General features: G+C 49.9%; 1 protein-coding gene and 1 long non-coding RNA gene across 6 annotated transcripts; one reads left to right on the top strand and one right to left on the bottom strand.

Moving 5' to 3' along the window:
- Positions 1-8,288: 8,288 nt before the first annotated feature.
- Positions 8,289-20,857, top strand: LRRC61 (leucine rich repeat containing 61). Of its 5 annotated transcripts, none has more exons than XM_084784521.1 (3): positions 8,289-8,420; positions 8,881-9,040; positions 19,592-20,857. In XM_084784521.1, exon 3 carries the CDS (start codon positions 19,706-19,708, stop codon positions 20,483-20,485), a length of 780 nt encoding a protein of 259 aa, XP_084640647.1. In that variant the 5' UTR covers positions 8,289-8,420; positions 8,881-9,040; positions 19,592-19,705; the 3' UTR covers positions 20,486-20,857. The 5 variants fall into 5 exon arrangements, with proteins under 5 accessions (XP_084640647.1, XP_084640646.1, XP_084640649.1 ...); XM_084784520.1 differs by lacking the exon at positions 8,289-8,420 and adding an exon at positions 8,514-8,629; XM_084784523.1 differs by lacking the exon at positions 8,289-8,420 and adding an exon at positions 17,864-18,051 and having other exon boundaries at positions 8,646-9,040.
- On the bottom strand, positions 9,058-14,719 carry LOC311598933. Its single transcript, XR_014779715.1, has 3 exons — positions 13,347-14,719; positions 12,290-12,415; positions 9,058-10,479 (listed from the first exon to the last, which is right to left on the bottom strand). It is a non-coding gene; the product is annotated as an uncharacterized lncRNA (long non-coding RNA).
- Positions 20,858-20,889: the final 32 nt, after the last annotated feature.

Below are 20,889 nucleotides of genomic sequence, written 5' to 3'. Positions count from 1 at the left end.
CACACACACACACACACACACACACACTAAGTTAAAAATATGTAAAACTGGACATTAAAGCTATAAAATATCTTTCATTTAACAAATTATCAAGAAAGCTCTGAACTCCAATCACATTTTTGCGGTAGGGACAGAGCATTTCGGAGAGAGAGTAAGGGAGTCAGGAGGGGTGTGATCAGGGGTTTAAGTCAAATTCGGAAACTAGAAGGTCAGGAACACAAAGGGCTGGTTAAGCCAGTTGTGGTACATGCCTGTAATCTCAGCATTCAAGAGACAGAGTCAGAATAGTGACCGTGAGCCAGCCTGGTCTGCACACTGAGACCCTGTCTCATAACACAAGGTCTGGAGATGCCCTCAGTGGCAGCATGTTTGCCAAGTGTGCACAAGCCTGGCTTTTATGCCCAGTAGCACATACACAAGTGGTCAGTGTGAATGGAATGAGGGTGACTGTGTTGCTGGTGGGTCATGGTGAGAGTTAGGTCTTCACCCTCCCAGAGGCTGGGGGAGGTCATGTCCTCCCTGATGAGGGCACTTGAGATGAACGGTATTCAGGTCCTTGCAAGTGACATACATAGGTTGCTGGTGATGCATACTTGGGCATCTTGGAAACAGGAGGGGTTTGCTGCTGTCAGCTGGTTTTAGTAGGTGTCAGAGAGGCTGACACAGTAAGCCAGGCAGGAATATAAGGCTCAGGGCTTGTTCACATGGACTTTGACCATCTTGCTTCTGCCCTAAAAGACAACGTGCGTAGCTCCGAGTTTGTGCAGAACAGCAGACCCCAGGTCCCTGAAGATAGCCTTTCTTATAGATCTGAGGCTGAGATCTGCTTATTCGGCTTCCTGCCCGAGGGGAGGATGGGAACAGAGGGAACCAGGTCCTCTCAGGCCCGGGGACAGGACATTTCAAAGGACTAGTCCCATAGGCTTGGCCTTGGGTTTCTAGGGGGGGACTGTGCTAGGGTTGCTCCTGTTTCGGGGTGCAGGTTGGTCGTTCTGTGCCAAGACGTCTTTTATAGCTCTACCAAGACCCTTCCGGCTATGGGGGAGGTAGAGGTCAGCAGAGGCTCACCGAATGTCCCTGGGGCAGAGATATTTACAAAGGAGCAGTGGTGTTAGGATACGGTACTCCAGAGCCGCCACGGCAAAGGCCAAAATGGGAAGTTGGAGTGTAGGACCGTCACACCTAACGACAAGTCCACTGAGGAAAGTAGAGATGGCCTAAGCAAACCGCAGCTGCACAAGGCCAGCAGAGGACAGTGCGTGCAGGGCACGCGCCTCCAGAAAGACAGTCTATGCAATAACTACTTGGTGGAGCTGCTGATACGCAAGACCAGGGCTTTCGCAGTGGCTTTGAGCAGGAGCAGCTACGGGTCTTCAGCCCGAGCCCCACCTGGGCGAGACAGTCTTCAAGGATGCTTAATAGCAATGATGGCTGATGGTTATTGAGCAGCCCCTGTGGACCGGAAGCTGCTTGGTAGAGTGACAGGCAGAAGGCTAAGAGGATGCAGCATTTTTTTTTTTACCCTTGCTCCAGGCCTCCTCACAACCTCCTGCGACATTTTGTGTCTGGTATCACAGGGAGAGCTGGTACAGGTCCAGCTGATGACAGGGACACCCATGGGCCCAGGTTCTCACTAGGGAGAAGCAGGGGCGGTTCTTGTCCCTGCAGAGGCAGTGATGTGTGGTTTCCAGGTGAATTTTGTTTCTCTCCTCCCCACCCCCCTCCTACCCCCCTCCTCCCGCCCAATCAAAATTATTGTTGATAACTCTGGAACTAAGAGGAGCTGAGTGTAAGTCGTTGTGGGCGTGGCTGCCTCTGAAAGCTCTGAGTGATGTGACTGTTTATGAAACGCTGGGTTTCTGGGAACGCAGTCAGTTGGCAGCCACTCCAACTCCATTCAACTTGTAACATCAGAAAAGTGAGAGCGCTTGCTCTGGTTAACAAGTCTCTCCCTGGGGAGATGTTGGGCACCAAATGAAGCATTCCCGTAAGACACAAAACGTAATCGAGAGGTCTGTGTTCAACACAGCAACTATAGTTATTAACAACATGGGATTAACTGGCTCAGGTTAGCCATTCCACCACGGCACTCCATGTGAAAAATAGAGTCTTAATATCATATTTTAGTCAGTATGTGTGTGTGTGTGCGCGCGCGTGTGCGCTCTCGCACGTGCGAGTGTGCGTGCACATGTATGTGCGTGTGTGTGTGTGTGTGTGTGTGTTTTGCCCATGCATGCCATGGTGTGCATGTGGAGGTCAGAGGTTAAGTTGTAGGAGTCAGCTCTCTTTACACCATAGGGGTCCTGAGGATCAAGTTCGAGACATCATCAGACTTGGCAGCAAGTCTTGTTGCACACTACACCATCTTGTGGGCCCAGCCGGATCCAGGTCCTCAGAGTGCTGGTGCCAAAGGAAGCCCTTGAGAACCTCGCCTGGGTCTCCCAGCCTTGAAGGAATGAAGTTTGTACTAGGTAATTAGATGGATTTGGGGGTGAATTCTTGGGTATTTAGCAGCACCCCTCACTCTACCCACCAGATGCCATCAGTCTACCTTCCTCTTCTTCCGTTATGATGGCCATAAAATGTATCTAGTCATGTTGAAATGTCCCCTGGGGAAGTCTATCCTCACCGCCCCCCCTGCCCGGCCCCCCCACCCCGTTTTCACACACAGTGGGAAGCAGGCACCCTAGGCTTTCGTCACCTTTCACCTGGCCATTCTGGTCTCGCCACAGTGACCCTTACATTCAAGATAAAAGGCCATAGCAGCAGCTCAGATCTCTCCCTCTCTGGGAAGCCCAGTGTCCTGCTCCCGATAAAGGTGTGGCACATTTTGGGGCAAAAATTCTTTACTTCCCCATCCTGTCTCTTCAACCAGGAGTCCTGGGGCACAGCGCCTGAGCATTCTCAGGCGTCACCAGTTGTGACCCAGGCGTTCAACTTGCTCTTTGTCTTCACAATCAACTCAGCAAATAGACTTTCTCTCCCCAAGCTCCACCCCCGCTCCACCCAGTTTCCCAGGTGAATGCTGTGGGCGCCAGCTCCAGCCCCAGGACTCTTTCTGAGCTCCAGTCTGGACCACGGACTCGATAAAGTAACAGCAGCTCGTGCGTCACAGAGGCTGTGACCCAGAACTGGGAAAGTAGCTTCAAGTGCCTGGCCAGTCAAAAGCTGGCAGCTGCCCATCACATGATGTTCTGTGCTGCACCAGATTCTGCCAGGATCTCAGCCCACTGAACTTGCTGACCCACCTGACAAAGGAAACACCAACCGTTCAAATGCTTTATAAAGAGCGACCGAAGAGATTAGTGCCGTGAGAAACACTGTTCATAGTCTGTAGTTCTGTGTCTGTGGTAAGGGCCCTTAATTTCTTTTTTTAATTTCTTTTTTAAAAAATGTATTCATGCTGGGCGTGGTGGCACATACCTTTAATCCCAGCACTTGGGAGGCAGAGGCAGGTGGATCGATGTGAGTTCGAAACCAGCCTGGTCTACAAAGCGAGTCCAGGACAGTCAAGGCTACACAGAGAAACTCTGTCTCGAAAAACCAAAAAAAAAAAAAAAAAAGTATTCACTTTACATTCCAATCATAACCCCCTCCCTCATCTCCTCCTTTCCTTTCCTTCCTCCATTCCCTCCCTTGGTCCTCAGGGAGGGGAGCCCTTCTCCCTATCAAGTGACCTCAGTCTAATAAGTCTCTTCAGGACTGCCTGCATCCTCTTCCTCTGTGGCCTGGTCCTTAATCTCTAAATGTATTGTTATATTACTTCTCTGTTGCTATGATAGAATACCAACACCAGAAGCAACTTACTGGGAGAAAAGAGTTTATTTTGGCTTACACTTCCAGCGGGAAAGTCCTTCCTGGCAGGGAAGACACAGAGGCAGGCGCAGGAAGCTAGTTGTGTTGAGGCCTGCTCTTGGACTTAGCTCTGCCACCGCTTCTGACTTCAGATTATAAGGTGAAGTTAAGTTCAAAAAAGTTAAACTGCTTCCTAGAAGCAGTTATTTATGGCTAACCCTTCCAGAGGGTCAAGCTAACCTACGTTGGATGATTCACTGATGTACTCTGTCCTCTGTACACCCCGATACCCTCCTGCTGTACTCTGGTTGCATTTTTGTTATCTATGCCCCTGGTTGCACTTTGTATGCTGCAAGACCCCAACCATCGCCTTGCTTATCTCACTTGGGACCAATCAGCTTAAAGGTCAGCCGATAGATAATACTTTGTCTAGTTAGCCAAAAATGTAATATTGCTTTGTACAGTTAGCCGAAATGCATTACTGGCCCTCTCTTGCCCCTGCCCCTCCCCCCACCTTCTGCTCTTGGTTTTCCTATAAAAGACTATCTAAGAACAGGGTGAGGCCACAGTTAGGCTCTGGAGTCCTTGCTGTGGCCCTGATCAATCTGCTTGGAAAAGGCATCCAACTAAACTATCAGTATCTAATTGAGATTGGTGCTCAAGTGGTTTATGTGGCACTCTTACGCAACAAGCTGAGGGATGGAGAGAGAGAGGGAGGGAGGGAGGGAGGGAGGGAGGGAGAGAGGGAGAGAGAGAGAGAGAGAGAGAGAGAGAGAGAGAGAGAGAACAGACCTGGCTACAATAAAACCTTCAAGCACAAGGCCTAAAGATTCTCTAATCTCTCCAAACAGCGCCACCGACTGGGGACAAGTGTTCAATACATGAGTCTCTATGGGGCATTTTTTATTTAAACCACAACAATGATCTTCCCAAATGCCTTGGGAGGGCACAGTGGAGGGAGTGGGTACTGATTGGTGCTGATTCTATAGTTCTTGGGAGAAATAAACATATACAAAAAATAAACAGGATAATCCTAGATATCTGTGAGGGGGGTTACTGGGAGAGATGTTGATATTTTCAGTAATTAGAAGTACGATGCATTTAAGGTGGATGTGGTGATGTGGTCTAGCATGTAGGAAGCAGAGGCAGGAGGATTATGAGTTCCAAGCCAGCCTGGGCTACATCTTGGAGCACAAGAAATGCATCTTGTCCACCTCTTAAAAAAAAAAAAAAGAGTCCAGTCCTGGTACATGTTTGCAACCTTGACATTCAGGAGACAGAGGCAGGAGGATTGTTGCAAGTTGAAGGCCAGCTTGGTTTGTAGAAAGTTCCAAGAAAGTGAGGGCAATAAATTGAGACTGTTTACACTGTTTACACACACACACACACACACACACACACACACACACACACACACACATTTTTATTTTTCAAGGCTTGGTGTTGGCATATGACAGTTCAAGAACTCGGTGGGATTGGTACAACGGAAGAGAATAAGAGTCCAGAAATAATACAAACTGGAGTTAAGAATGCATGAGCGTGGCTAATCAAATCTGTGAGGAAAAGGAGAGCAAGGTTATTAAGCAATGTCTCAACCTCAGAGTCAGAACCAATGCCAGTGGATCATGAAGTTTTACAAGTTAAACAAACCTACAGATGCACTAAAGGAAACAGAATTACAAAATATTACCATGTAGTGGAGGGGATAGGGAAAGTGGGGTGGGAAGAATCCAGAACCTATGAAGATTGAGTTGAACGTTAAAATTAATTATAATGTATAGTTATGCAAAGTGGCACACACCTGTAGTTACAGCACTACAGAGGCTGAGGGGGAAGATTGCAGTTTCAAGTCAGTGCAGGCAATATATTTATTATAATAATGACAAATACCGCACACAACATATCTGTTGAAAGGAAGTTTATCTGGGGGGAAGGGAAGGGGAGCAGAGTTAGGTAGAGGAAGACTGACCATGTGGACGGGAAGGCAGACAGACAGGGACAGAGGCATGAAGGCAGAGAAGGAAAGAGAGAGAGAAAGAGAGAGAAACACACACACACACACACACACACACACACACACACAGAGAGAGAGAGAGAGAGAGAGAGAGAGAGGGAGGGAGGGAGGGAGGGAGAGAGAGAAGTAGGAGAGAGATGGCAGGTTTGTCCTTTTATCCTGGACCCCTGGTGATGGTGACAGGTGATGACATCAGAGGTTGCTAAGCAACTTGGAGGCAGACTTGTGAAGCTGCTTCTATGCTAACATGATCAAAATACATTGTATGAAATTCTCAAAAAATTAATAAAAATATTATTTAAAAAAATAAAAACAAAAAGTTTCCTCAGAGTGGGAGAGATGGCTCAGTGCTTCAGAGTGCGTAAGGCTCTTGCATTTGCAGGAGGATACAGTTTTCAACTCCAACACCTCAGTCAGGTGGCTTACAACCACCTAGGACTCTAGGTCCAGGGGATCTGACTCCTGGCTTCCCAGGGCACCAGCACTCACAGGCACAGGCCCACCCACATACAAACAACTAAAACTTTAAGAAGTCAATAGAACAAAACAATATCTTTTATTTGCCAACCTGGTGACTTTTTTTTTTTATCAGAACAGGATTTGTTATGAAAACTGATTGCTCAGGTAGTGCAATCTTTGAGAAGAACAGCTTTACTTAACAACCCCAGCAAGAGCAAGGCCTGGGGTCACAAAGGCTGTCTCCTCTCCCCCCCCACCCCCACCCAAGATGTAGATAAGAAAGTAAGAGCATTTGGGTGAGTGGGACCCTGGGCCAAGCACTAAATGTTCAGCTTGTGAAGGCGTACATCAAAAGGTGATATTATGGGATATGTCCTGATACACACACACACAGACACACACACACACACACACACACACACACACACACACACACTTACACGTTTGTCAGCTTAATCCGAGTTTTTGGGGCAAGGGAACCTCAATGAAAAGATGCCCCCATCAGATTGGACTGCAAGCAAGTCTCTGGGGACAGGGAGGGCACATAGCGTCATCAATGGGCAGATGGTCCTGCGCTGTATAAATAAGCAAGCAATGAGGAGCAAGCCAATACACAGAACTCCTCCATAGCTTCTGTGTCAGTTCCTGCCTCCAGGTTCCTGCCTTGATCTCCCTTCATGATGGGCTGTAAATGGTAAGATAAAATAACCCCGCTCCTCCCTCAAAATTGCTTTGGGTCACAGTGTTTATCACAGCTGTAGAAAAGCAAACTAGGACCATGGAGCTGGAGAGATGGCTCAGCAGTTAAGAGCACAGACTGCTTTTTACAGAGAACACAAGTTTGGGGTTCAGCACCTAGATGGTAGCTCACTACCAGTCCAGGGGCATAAGACATCCTCTTGTGACCACCAACAATACCAGGCATACACACGGTATACATACATACATACATACATACATACATACATACATACATCTGGTAGAATCCAGAGCAGCGAGAGAACACTGACCATGGTGGATTGAACACGACCAGCAGACTGAACTGGCCCATAAGGGGGGGGGGGAGGGGGGGGTAATGAGAGAGGGATGAAAAGAGGGAGCCGAGGGAGCAAAGGGGGAGCCAAGAGGGCAAAAAGAACCACGACTGTAAAAAGGAACCAGAAGCTGGGGGAAGGGAGAGGTTTTGGGGGAGGGGGTGGCAGGGTTGTCTTCTGGCAATTTTTCTTTAGCACTCTTAACATTTCTTACTGTAACATGCTCGGTGGCTTCCTTGTATGATGGAGAAACAAACACTCCCACCCCCCACCCCCCATTTCTGAAACATGTGTTAATCCCACATAACAGAGAGCAAAAACCACCAACCCACAGTTTCTGGTCGAATTAAACAAGTTTTATTTTCTGTCAGATAGGATTATCTCCCTTAAAATAACGTTTGAAAGAATATCCCCCCAAACACAGGAAACACGGAGTTGGTTTTTTTTTTATAGCCCCCAAACTGCAAGGATAAGGGGGTTCCAAGATATTTTGGCTACATAGGAACCAAAATTGGCGGAACATCTCAAAATTATTTGGCAGAACATCTTATCTTAGCTTAGGGTGGAGGTCAGAGTATATAGGGTGTGGATACTGCCAAATTCCAGAAAATGGCTCAAGACAAGGTCAGATCCAAGTTTTACAAAAAGCAGGAATGAACTGTTTTTTAATTTATATAGCAAGATGGCTTTTAATCTTAAGACAGAATCAGACTGGGCCATCACACAGAAAGGTTCAAAAGAGATAGAAACAGCCGTGATAAAGTGCAAAGATATAAACAACAACAACCACAACATGTCTATACTTTGCCGGCCCAGGCTGGATGGGGAACTGACCAGGAACTGAGGAACTGCTTTGTCTGAGGCAGGGGAAGCACCAGGAGACAGAAAACCCTATCTCCTGCCCGTGTCCGCCTCTCAGTGTAGAAATCTCTCAGTGGCCTGTGAATCCAAAGGGAGGGGAGGCATTCTCCCCTGCTCCCAGCCAAGGAGGCTTCTTTATCCGTCATTTGCAAAGGTAGCAGTTTGCGTTGGTGACATCCCGTGGTGCAAGGCCTTTGGGAGCATCACCAGGCAGTTTGTCTCAGGAGACATTCTGAGGCAGGCTTCCGAAAATACGGGTAAGGTTTCCACGAGGGGTCCTTCTTATTATCTGTCATTTTGTCTGCAGTGCCAAGCGGTGAGCAGGACTGCACCGCGGTGCAGGGCACAAGCGGGGTGGGGGTGGGGGTGGGAGCGCACGCAACGGGCACCATTTAACGGATTAGAAAAATCTAGGTCACCACCGGCCTGCAGCCTGGCACAGTGAACGTCACGGAATGTGTATTGCGTAAGGACCTATAAATGCCTTCCCCAACACTACACCATCAAATGTACTAATGACCAAACCAATAGAAACAAAATCTCCCTGTAGCACTGGGTCCAGCTACGGTCCAGCGGTCTGCGTAACCTGCGTAACTTGCGTACCCTGCCAGCCACAGCGGGGACGTGGGGGGGGGGGGGTGGTGGTGGTGGTGGCGGCGGCTTGGAAGCGTCCTCTCCTGTGCATTACCGCTCCCCACCGTTTCCGGTCTTTCATAGGTTAAGGAGCCCGCTGGCCCTGCTCCAGAAGCTCAGCGGCGGGGCGCTCTCCATGTGCCCCAGGAGGCCGCATTCTTCCGGAACCTCCAGCTATTAGTGGTCACTCCCTCAGCACCAGGAACTGCCCAGACTACAGTTACAGACAGAATCGCTTTAACCGGTAACAGTCTGGTGAGATGGGTGCCGCAGGCGGGAGGCGCTCTAACCCGTGATCACAGCAGCTGGGTGTACATAGCAACAGGGGTCCTGCTAGTGTCTTTAAAAAGAGCAGCTCTAAAGACAAGGGAGGAATGAAAGGCTTAGTCCGACCACGCGGGACCATGTTTATTCACGGCGAGGGAGCATTTGTTACCAAAATGGGTGGAAATGACTTCGGTAGTCTACAAGGGAAGCTGGGAAGTGTAGTCTTCCAGCAGGAAACTGTCCGTTTTTTGTTTTGTTTTGTTTTGTTTTGTTTTTGTCGCAAAAGCTAGTGTGAGCTCAAAAGATGACTGAGTGTTATTTAAAACACCTTTCTGCAAGTGGCTTAAATCCTCGAGTGGTGTAGGAGGCGGTAGCATCCCCTTCTTCCCCCAGTGTAGGAAGGGGAGAGGGGAGGAGGCCGGCAAGCGTGTTGACAGAACTGTGGCATGGCCAGGGGTGGGTTGAACTGAACACTGGCTTACCAGTGCAATGTGCGGGTGCAACAAGGCAGAATTAGGAGCCAAGATCCCTTCTGGCCAGGGGCCTGGGAAAGATTGGCAAACCAGGCAGGAGGAAGTCATAATCTAATCACACAACACATGGCATGTGCTAAGGCATCTCCTAGCCCAGGTGAGCAGATGCCGGGAGATTGCAGATACAGGTTGCTGGTTTTACAGCTGTGCTGTTTCAGTCCCCCACCCACCGTTCCTTCACGGACTCGCCTGCCTGGAGACCCGTTCCGCTTCCTTGTCTGTCAGGGAGAAATAGGATTCCTGGCAATTTTCCCTTTATTTCACCTCTTTCCCTTGTTTCCCTTGGTACTTTTTTTTTTTTTTTCCTTTTCCCCAGTTACTTGTTCTCCATCTGAGAAACACTGCCAAGTCTTCCCTTTCCCTCTGGCTCCTCTACTCAACACTCCAGTGGACCTGCCAAAGGTTTTTTAAATCCACAAGTTCTGTCATCACTGGGATTGGATTTTTCAGAAAAACAAACAACAAGCTAGAAACAAAGTGTACTAAACACACAGACTTTTTTTTTTCTTGTTTGAGTCCTGAAGCAATACAATGTTCTCGGCTTCGTTGGTGACATAGAGGTGGTTTAAAGTATAGAGAGGTGTGTGTGGGTTCTATACAATGCCCTTTGATATAAAGATTTTGGTTATCTGAGGACGTCCTGGAATATGCCTCCCTATAACCCTGGCGGATGGCTGAACTTACCTCTACCCCGCTTCTTACCGCCCAGGCTCCCTCATCATTCGCTGAAGCCATCTTTCTGGAAATTCTCTCACTTTGTAAAGTTTTCCTGTGCTTCTCCCTTTGTGTTTCAGCCATCACTGGTGTCTGTTCATCCTCTGTATTCTCTGGATTGTCAGCCTCACCCAGGCAGCCATCCTCCACTCCTGGCGCTTCCTATTTTCTGTTAAAAACAAACAAACAAACAAACAAAAAACAAAAAACATGCCTGAAGATTTGTTCAAAAAGAACCTCAAACCCAGTTGATCTGGACAGACCTTGTAAGAAAACAAGATTACCAGGGAGTCTTTTTATCCCTTTCTCCTTTGCTTCCCAGCCCTGGATAAGCCAGCCCTGAATGGTCCCCAGCCTTCACTCTCCCTGGCCTGCTGTGAAGAATCTATTTTTTTTTCCTGGTGTGCTGACAATTGAGCCCAGGGTCTTGTGCCTGTTAGGTGTACTGGCTGTTTTTATGTGAACTTGACACGAGCTAGAGTCATCAGAGAGGGAGCCTCAGTTGAGAACACGCCTTCACAAGATCCATCTGTAAGGCATTTTTGTAGTGACCAATGGGGGGACGGCCCAGCCCATTTTGGATGGTGCCATTCCTGGGCTGGTGGTCTTAGGTTTTATAAGAAAGCAGGCTGAGTGAGTCATGTGGAGCAAGCCAGTAAGCAGCACCCCTCCATGGCTTCTGCACCAGCTCCTGTCTCCAGGATCCTGCCCTAGTCAGTGATGAACAACAATGTGGAAGTGTTAAGACAAACCCTTTCCTCCCCTATCTGCTTTTTGGTCATGGTGTTTTATTGCAGCAATAGAAACCCTAAGCAAAACACTGGGTAAGAGGCTTTCTGCTAAGGCCTCCAGGTCACCATTTCTCCATCAGCTTGAGCAGAGCTTGCCCACCAGTTACTCTTGTACTTACTGTTTTGATGCTGGAGATTGAACCCAGGGTATTGCATATGCCGGGCAAACACTCTGTCACTGAGTTACCCAGCTCCCCTCCCACATTTTTGTTTTTTTAATACATAGTCCAGCCTAGCCTGTAGCTGAGGTCCTTCTGCCTCTGCCTCCCGAGTGCTACACTTAAAGGCATGCTGTGGTTCCCAGCATAGAAAAGTGAAGCAAAACACTATGAGGCAAGGAGGCTTCCCAGGAGATGCCTCAGACTGAAGATACATGGAGTCCCTCACTGGGACAGCTTGGGCTCTATCCTGTAATGAGTTGTTGGCCTTGGATTATTGTATCAGGAGCTTTAATCTTTAACAGCTGCGGTTACAGGCATGTGCAACCAATCCTGGTGCCTATGTGTGTGTGTCTTGAGGGCCATGTGGGGTCATAGTATTTCATGCACTTTTGTTAAACAACTGAATGGATCCAAGAGCACCTATATGGGACCAGGAATTAGAAGCAGAACAGGATGTGTGCCTTGGAGGTTCTATGGTTGGAGGGTTTGGGGTGTACTCCAGGCTGCAGTTCTAACAGGCAGGTTTTTTTTTCTCTTTTGCACTACTGTTGGTACTGTTGCCTAGTTTTAATGCCTTGGGCTTTGTCTTCATTGACAGGCTTGGACTAACAGTCCAGGTTGCAGTTTCTTCAGTCATAAAGTGAGGGTTGAGGTAAGGTCCCTCACTGTTGGCATCTGAGAGTAGCTCTGGGCCACGGATGGCCTTTGGCACTCACAGTTTTGCCCATGGCTTCTACAGGTGTCACCTCTCATGGGGCCTCTATTCATTTGATCTTATAGTGGCTATCTGAGTTTATGAATGAAACTGAAAGCTATTGACTCTTAATTCTCTGAGTCTTCTCCAGGGAAAGTCTCCAAGTGCTCTCAGTCAACTTATCTGTCTCCTCTTAGAGTCTGGCCTGCTGTCTCCATCATCGGCAGTGTTTGACCCCTCTGTGTCATCGTGCAGGCTTTTGAGCCTAATCTTCCTGTGTAATTCTATCTTCTGCTATAAAGAGCTGCCGCTTGCTAGCTTCTGGGTACTCACACATTATGTTGTCTTCCTCTGTGTCTTTTCTCTTCCAGGAAAACACATCCTGGCTCGCTGGGCCAGGCTCTCTTCGGTCTTTTTCTGTTCTTTCATCCTGTGTCTCCTGACTTCTTGTTCTAATGTCTAAAAAAAAAAGTGATCGAGGAGGAATGAGGCTGAGGACTGTCTCAAGGTTTTACTGCTGTGATGAGAAACCATGACCACGGCAACTCGATATAAAGGAAAGCATGAATTGAGGCCGGGCTTACAGTTCAGAGCTTTAGCCCATGATCACCATGGCAGGAAGCATGGCGGCACGCAGGCAGACACGGTGCTGGAGAGGCAGCTGACTGTTCTACATCCTTAACTTCATGCAGCAGGAAGAGAGAGTGACACTGATCTTGGCTTGGCCATTTGAAACCTCGAGCCCACCCCCAGTGACACACTCCCCCCCCCAACGAGGCCACGCCCACTCCAACAAGGCCACATCTCCTTATGAGCCTCTGGGGGCTATTTCCATTCGAGCCACGACATTCCACTCCATGGGCTTGTAGCCATATCATAATGCAAGACTGCATTCAGTCCAACTTCAATAGGCTGCCACAGTCACCACATTGTTTAAAAAGTCCAAGGTTCAAAGTCTCTGCTGAGACTCATGGGAATTTCTTAACTGTAACCCTTTGTAAGATCAGGATGAAAAAGCAGATCACATACTTCCAGCATACAATGGCATAGGATATACATTACCACTCCAAAAGCAAGGCAAGGGAGCATGGTGAGGAAATGACGAACTAAAACAAGACCTAAAACCACCAGCGCAAACTCCAAACTCTGCATCTCCATGTCTGATGGCAAGGCACTGTTCAGATCCCCAACTCCTTTCAGCCTTGTTGACTGTAACACACGTCTCTCTCTTGGGCTGGTTCCACTCCCTGTTAGCTGCTCTCCTTGGCAGCTGTGCCACAGCTCTGACTTCTCCAACATTTTGGAGCTTGCAAGGCAATCTAGGCTTCACCTTCACGGCTTCACGCAGTGGCCTCTCTACCCTCCCCGCAGCGACACCCCTGCCACACACCTGGCCTCAGCAGCTTTCCTTAGTCATGGGAGGGAGACTCCACAGCTCCTTTCTTCTGTCCTTGACTCTAAAGGCAGAACCATGTGGTCGAAGCTGCCAAGTTCTGCTGCTTGCTGCGGTGGAACATGGCCCCCTGGTTCGTTTACATCCTCGCCAGATTTCTGTTATAGTTTCCTTCACTGTCTTAGGTTGGCTGTCCTGGAACTTGCTCTGTAAACCAGGTTGGCCTCAAACTCAAAGATCTGCCTGACTGTGTCTCCTAAGTGCTGGGGTTAAAGGTGTGCACCACCATGCCTGGCCTTTAATTCCTTTTCACACGTGGGAAGCTTAGCTGGGTGAGGCGTTGCTCTGAGGTCACCTTTCCCTTTACTCTACTTAGCATCAGGCTTTTCTTTAATCTGGTTACCTGTCCTGGTGTCCCCTTCCCCTTTTTTTTTTCTTGCCTCAGCTTTGCTTCTTTTCACGATAGATCTGCATAAGCATGGCCACTAACCAAGCAACAGTCTATCCTAGGCTGTCTGGAAATCTGTGCCAACTCTGTTATTCAATAACTCTTTAATTTAGCCTAAGGCAGATTTTTTTTTTTGGACAAGAGCAGAAAACCTCTGCATTCTTCACCAAAAGATCACAAGAACGATCTCTAGGCCACATATTAATATTCTTGTCCTCTGGACCCTCTTGAGCCAGGCCCCCACAGTTCAGATCACCCTCAGCACCACTGTCTTCCATGTTCCTACTAGTGTGGCCCATTAGGTCCCACATAAAGCATCTGGTGCTTTTCTAGTCCAAAGTCTTAAGAGTGTTTCAGATTCCTCCAAGCAAAACCATGATCAGGCCAGTCACAGCAACACCCTAGTCCTTGGTACCAACTTCTGTCCTAGTCAGGGTTGTATTGCTCTGAAGAGACGTGATGCTAACGGCAGCATCTTATGAGGGAAAAGCCTCTCATTGCGGCCAGCTTACAGTTCAGGGGTTTAGCCGATCATCATCATCAGGGGTCGACACAGAGAGAGACACGGTTCTGGAGAGGGAGCGGCGAGCTCTAGATCCTGAGAGGGTGACACTGGCCCTCCTTAAGCATTCGGAATCTCAAACCCCATCCCCCGTGGCACATTTCCTCCAACAAGGCCGCAGCTCCTAATGGTGCCAATCCCTATGAGCCTATGGGGGTCAGAGCACCGCACAGACCATACCCAGGTGTTGGGCATGGGCATCTGGGAGGCTGGGCACCCCTGTACCAAGATGGAGTTGATTCCAAAGAGGGTGATGAGTTGTGAACCTCGGTCTAATAGTGGGCAGTGAGCAGAGCAGCCTGGAGGTTGTCCAGCAATGGGCAGCCTAAAGAACATCACCTAAGGGGCACTTAGAGAGAGAGAGAGAGAGAGAGAGAGAGAGAGAGAGGAGACCAGAGAAGGGACTGAGGGATCAGACATGGGAAGGAATACAAGAAAAGGTGGCAGTCTGCCACGGAAGGCAAAGGGCGTTTCGAAGGGTGGAAGCAGGCAGGTACTCCTTGGTGGGTGTTGCAGGAAAGTCCATTATGTTGGTGCCAAGGTGCTTACTGCAGGCCTGGGCAAGAGCCTTAGAGGAGTAGCACTCACAGGCATGGGAGGTGGAGGAATAGCAGGGAAGGCGTGACCCAGAAAGGACCATGAGAAAGGGCACTTCCGCTCCGCGCTGGAGAGCGTACCTAACCTCTCGTTCTTCTTCACAGCTGGCTTCTTCACAGCAGAAGGAGCTACAAAGGAAAAGAGCGAAGGCTCTCTGTCTCTCAGGACTCTGGTAGTTTAATAGGTAGTGAGCCACTTGCCACATTGTCCCTGACTGGTCTCTTGGTACCTCAGACAAAACAAAACACCCAGTTGGTTTGGCAGAGACAGTGAACACAGATCGAGTGTGCAGAGGACCATGGGAACTGGCTGGAAGGGTGGAATCTCACCTTGCCAAGCAGGTCACGGCCTTGTGAGGGTGATGTCCCGAGGCTGCTTCTTATCGTCCTTGGCAGGTTCCACCGACTCTTTCTTTGGCTCTTTGGCTCTTTGGCTCTTTGGCTCTTTCCCATATGGCCTCAGGCCTTGCAGTCCCCAGAATTACATAGGGTAACTGAAAACTGTTCTTTTCACCTTGCCTTGCTGCCTATCTTGGGGCCCATCTTCTCATCCCCTCAAACTCTCAAGCTTGGAAATGGGGGAAAAGGTCACTACAGAGACGACACCCCAGGATCAATGAGACAGGAGGACCCTGCTGTGAGCACCAGCTCCCCCTGTGATGAGACTCAAGAACCTAGCTACCTTCCTAGCTCGTCCCAGGCCTGACTTCACCATTAGACTCATCTGGGCTGCCGGAGAGGACTTGCCAAAAAAGGTCACATTGAGTTTCTGGGTGTAAAGATGGCCTTGTGGACATAGGGGGAAATCAGGACCTCTGACCCCCTGAGGGAAAAAAAAAGCTTGAAAAAGACTTGTTCTCCCAAAGAAGCAGCCCCTCCCTGTTCCCTGCCAACAGCTTATGGGTCCTTTCAGTTGACCTGGACCGAGTTTCCCTGGAGAAGCAGGAAGGAGGTACCCTTGACCAAACTGCCTACACTGGGAAGACAAAATTGTGTTCCTTGGAGAGAGATCTGGTCTTCCCCCAACTGTGTCCCAGGTGAAGTGCTGGGCCACCTGGGCAGAGTAAGCCAAAAGGAGGCTCCAAAACTAATGGCTGCCGATATGTGCCTGTGCAGCCCGAGAAGAGGATGCATAGGCAGAAGCTGTGAAGATGGCGAGGGGGCGGGGAGAAGGCAGCAAAGACGTCAACCTCTGCTGCTCAGTGTGGCCAGGCCTCCTCTAACCTAACTGGCCAGCCCTTACTTCAGCTTACCCAAGTGACCGGCCCTGACAGGTTGGAGGTAAAGCATTCCAGGGCAAGGAGACAGGGCAAGCTGACAGCCTCATGGTCAACGTCTTAGTCAGGGCTACTATTGCTGTGAAGAGATGCCATGACCATGGCAACGCTTATAAAACAAAGCATTTAGTTGGGGCTGGCTTGTAGGTTCAGAGGGTTAGTCCGTTAGCATGGCGGGAAGCATGGTGACACACAGGCAGACATGGCTCTGGAGAAGGAGCCAAGAGTCCTACATCTGGATCAACAGGCAGCAGGAAGAGAGAGCGACACTGGTCCTGGCTTGAGCATTTGAAAGCTTAAAGCCCACCCCCAGTGACGCACTTCCTCCAACAAGGCCACACCTCCTAATAGTGCCACTCCCTATGGATCTGGGGGGGGCCTATTTTCATTCAAACCACCACACTCCACCTGGCACCTTCGGAAGTCCACGAAAAGGTTTTTGTGTCCTGGCATGAGGAAGAAGTCAGGGCCTCAGCCATGCCTTTAGGAGCCACCTGGCTTGAAGTGTCCTGTCAGAGCTGCAAAGGTAGAAACTCTGAGCTTGGAGTTTGACTCACATTCCCCAGGCCTCTGTACTGCACAGTCCCAAAGCCCACTCCAGAATCGGAGTTTTGCTTGTTTCCACTGACTTAAACACACAGCATCTGTGTTCAGTGTCAGGCTGTCGTCAGGCAGTGTAAATCTCAAGGGTGGCCCCATAGCTTAGGTTGGCCCATCACTTAGTAATTATGGCTTAGAGCTGGGAAGGAGGCTAGCTGCCAGCAGCCCAGGCGAAGGTATCAGAGGAACAGTGCAGGCGCAGCAGGCCTTGCCATCCAGTGCTGCTGGTCCTGCTACAAGGGGTTGCCTAATATCTAGATGTTGCCCAGATATCCGGCCCCTGGAGGGGACAGGAGACACTGACAGTTGGTACTGGGTAGACCTGAGCAGCTTTCTCCTGCCCTCACCCCAACTTACTTCCCTCACAGCAATCAGGGACAGCTAGGGTGGCATATATAACCTTAGTTAGCTGCATACAGCATCGCAGAGCTCCTGTGTAACAGCTATGCATTCCGTCTCCTCCAACCTCTTGAGGAAGTTCATGGCCCAGCAGACTGGAGTGTTGCAGGCTAGTGAGCTGACAGAGGACAGAGGACGGGATATCGTGAGGACCAGAATAGCCTCCTCAGTTGTGCTGTTGGGAGGATGTGCAAGATTCATTCCCAGACCCGTCACATCATTTGCGGGGAGCTCTTGGAAGACACTGCCATTGAGCAGGGGTCATGGTGCTGAGCCTGGTGTCCTCGGAGGAGGACATACTGAGTGATAGTGACCGTGTAAACATAGTCTTGGGGAGTGACAGTACCTCACAACTACAGGTGCCCGGCAGCACTGGAATTGGCAGCAGCCTAACGTTCTGTGTGGGTGTAACCGCCTGCTTAGCTCAGACTCCTGAGTCTGGACCATGCCAAAGTTTGTCGTTTGGGGAATGGTGTTTGGAATGAAGCCTGCTCTTGTTTTTCTGTCCTTGTGAACCTTTACTCTCTGTGGGTGGCATCAGCATTGTCCCTCCCCTCAGGTGACCTCCTCCTCACACGGCTGTCACGCATACTTGGGCCACAAAGATATTCTTGTCCTCCTCCACATTACAGAGCCATGTTAGGCACTCCTCCTCACTCCACATGGCTTCCTGGACATCCTTGCCCTTTGGTACCATGATGCCGTACCTTCAGTAGCACCATGCTGTCCAGCACGCAGTGAGCATCGTCATCATGCTGACCTCTGAGAGGTGATGCTGAAACTGAAGAGCTGACTGGGGAGCTGGGGAGAGGTGGACAGGGTAAGCCTGGAGTTGAAGGAACTAGTGTGTGGCTAGATCACCCCAGCTTCTATGCTAGCTCCCGCCCTGACCTACCTTCCTAACTCCAGTTTCCTCCGTACCTAGGACTGAAAAACCTACCTACCTCTCAGACCTTATAGCTCCAGCCAGAGGAACAAGTTGGTCCACACACTTAGGATACCAGTCGAAATTCAGTGATAGGGTTGGGAGAACAGAAATAACGTTTTTGAGAGAATGAAAGAAGTCACAGCACCACCTTCTTCTTCTTCTTCTTCTTCTTCTTCTTCTTCTTCTCTCCCCCCCACCTCCCCCCAGACAGGGTTTCTCTGTGTAGCCTTGACTGTCCTGGACTTGCTTTGTAGACTAGGCTGGCCTTGAACTCACAGAAATCCACCTGCCTCGGCCTCCCGAGTGCTGGGATTAAAGGCGTGCGCCACCACACCCGGCTCACAGCACATTTTGTTTGGGTCTGTATGTCAGGAGGGTGGTAATTAGCTATTATCTACTTAACAAATTTGAGCCAGGAGTGGCAGTATAAACCTATAACTAATTCTCAAGGGTGGGGCAGGGTGGAGGCGAGCAGGAGGATTAATGCCAGCTTGGGTTACATGAGACCCCATCTCAAAAGAAATCAACAAACCAACTGATCAATTAAAAAAGAACTTTTTGAAAAGGAACCCTTTAGGGTTAGTAAAGGTGTATCATAATAGTTATTGGAAAAGTTAGGTAATGATATTTTTGCCCACAGTCCAGGTCTGTGAGGTGGACCAAACTGGCAGTATGTGGCCTAAGCTTCATGCAACACGATGAGACCAGTGGGGAGAGCCAGGGCCACTTCCCTAAGGCTGTGCCCTGCCCTGTTGTTTGGATGGTCTCAGGTCTTGTCTGGCTATTGGCCATTCACTCTGGGAGTCAAGGCTGCTGGGTCTTGCAGTGTGTGTGTGTGTGTGTGTGTGTGTGTGTGTGTGTGTGTGTGTCTGCACACAACCATGGCCAGCAGGGTATGCATATGATGGAAGAAGAAATTCTGTTTCAGTGTGACTCAGCAACTATTGATATTTCAAACTTCTAGAGTCTAACACTGGGCAGTTTATTTTAGGTGTACTTAATTTCAGTACAATCTGAAAAAAAAAAGTTCCCTAGTGTAACACAATCGAATGTGCACAATAAAGCTTAGGGCATAACTACATGGAAACTCTTTTCAAAGTACATACCCCTCTTCCATAAAGATGGGTTCTATAAATAGACCACATGTGCCATCTTAAGGTCCCAGGGGAGGATCTGGAGTGGCCTCAGTCACACAGGTAGTGCAGAGGTCACCTAGGCTACTAACCTCCATCCTAGCCCTCTGAGTGGAAAACAAACCACACAAAGCCACACGCCCCACCCCCTTTTTTTGAAGCGACAACCTTGCGTATTGAACACTCCTGGTTTCTGTGAGGACATGGACTTTGTGCTGTCTGCCTGGCATCCTGCTTTTCCCTGCTGCAGGGAACACATGCTCAGGAGAAGCTGGCCTGACTGTCTTGTCTTTCTTTAGGGCCCAGGCGGAATTGAGGGAGTGCAGCCAGCAGATCCTCAGAGGCACCGACATTCTTGTGACTCTTAACAGCACTGCCAGGGCTAGGCTGGCGGTGGCACCATCTTCAGGACCATGGAGCCTCTGGGAGAGAAGCCAGCAGAGGCCGGGGTGCTGAGCATCACAGCCCAGCTGCTGAAGTCCCACTCCGGAGAGTTTGCCCTGGATTCCATCCTACTACTGAAACTTCGGGGTTTAGGGCTGGTGGACCTGGGTTGTTTGGGGGAGTGCCTGAACCTTGAGTGGCTTGACCTATCAGGCAACGCACTCACCCACCTGGGCCCACTGGCATCTCTGCACCAGCTGGCCGTGCTCAACGTCTCCAATAATCGGCTGACAGGTCTGGAGCCACTGGCAGCCTGCGAAAACCTGCAGAGCCTCAATGCTGCTGGTAACCTGCTGGCCACTCCTGGCCAGCTGCAGTGTCTGGCTGGGCTGCAGTGCCTGGAGCACCTGAGACTCCGGGACCCTTTGACCCGCCTCAGCAACCCACTGTGTGCCAGTCCCTCTTACTGGGCTGTGGTCCGAGAGCTGCTGCCTGGCCTCAAAGTCATAGATGGGGAACGTGTGAGCGGGCAGGGCAGTGAGCTGTACCAGTTATGCCGAGACCTGGACAGTTCCTTGCGCCCCAGTTCCAGCCCAGGCCCCAGAGCCATGGAGGTGCAGCCGTGGGTGGAGCCTGGCTACTGGGAGTCCTGGCCCATGCGGAGCAGCTCCATTCTGGAGGAGGCCTGCAGGCAGTTCCAGGACACACTGCAAGAATGCCTTGATCTGGACCGCCAGGCCGGTGACATCTTGGCCCAGGCCCAGCAGGCTCTCAGCCCTGCAGAAACCACCTCTTCCTTTGTCTTCTGAAGTTGCCACATAGCCAAGGTAGTCTCATGGAAGTGGTGTCGCCTACCCCCTTCTCTGGCCCATGCCCGTGCCTCTGTTTCTGGCCACTGACCCTGAAACCTAGGCTGTTTCATTTGGCTGTTTCTTGAGAGCATCCTAATTCCTACCGGACATCTCCCCAAGGACATTTCCTGCCCTCCTCCCACACAACGAGAGCCGGGCTTTCTGGGTGGCCTCTAGCAGGTATAGGAGATGCCCGAGCTAGCTGGCAAATACACCGTGTAGCTAGGGCCAGGGCGTGCTGAGCCTGGACTCTCCCAGATGCCCAGCCTGAGGCTTTGTGGGGAACGTTACCTGCCACCTGCTAACTCCTATTAAATAATTTTCTGCTTATGTGTATCATTTCTTATCTCCTCTTCAGCAAA

The sequence above is a fragment of the Acomys minous genome (assembly GCF_964271855.1).
Source record: "Acomys minous genome assembly, chromosome: 6".
NCBI lineage: Eukaryota > Metazoa > Chordata > Mammalia > Rodentia > Muridae > Acomys > Acomys minous.
Note: the sequence above shows the minus strand (reverse complement) of the source record. Positions and strands in the feature narration are given on the sequence as shown.

Bases quoted from the DNA above. Each gene is read 5' to 3' on its own strand.
- LRRC61 (XM_084784521.1), top strand. From the start codon at position 19,706: ATGGAGCCTCTGGGAGAGAAGCCAGCAGAGGCCGGGGTGCTGAGCATC.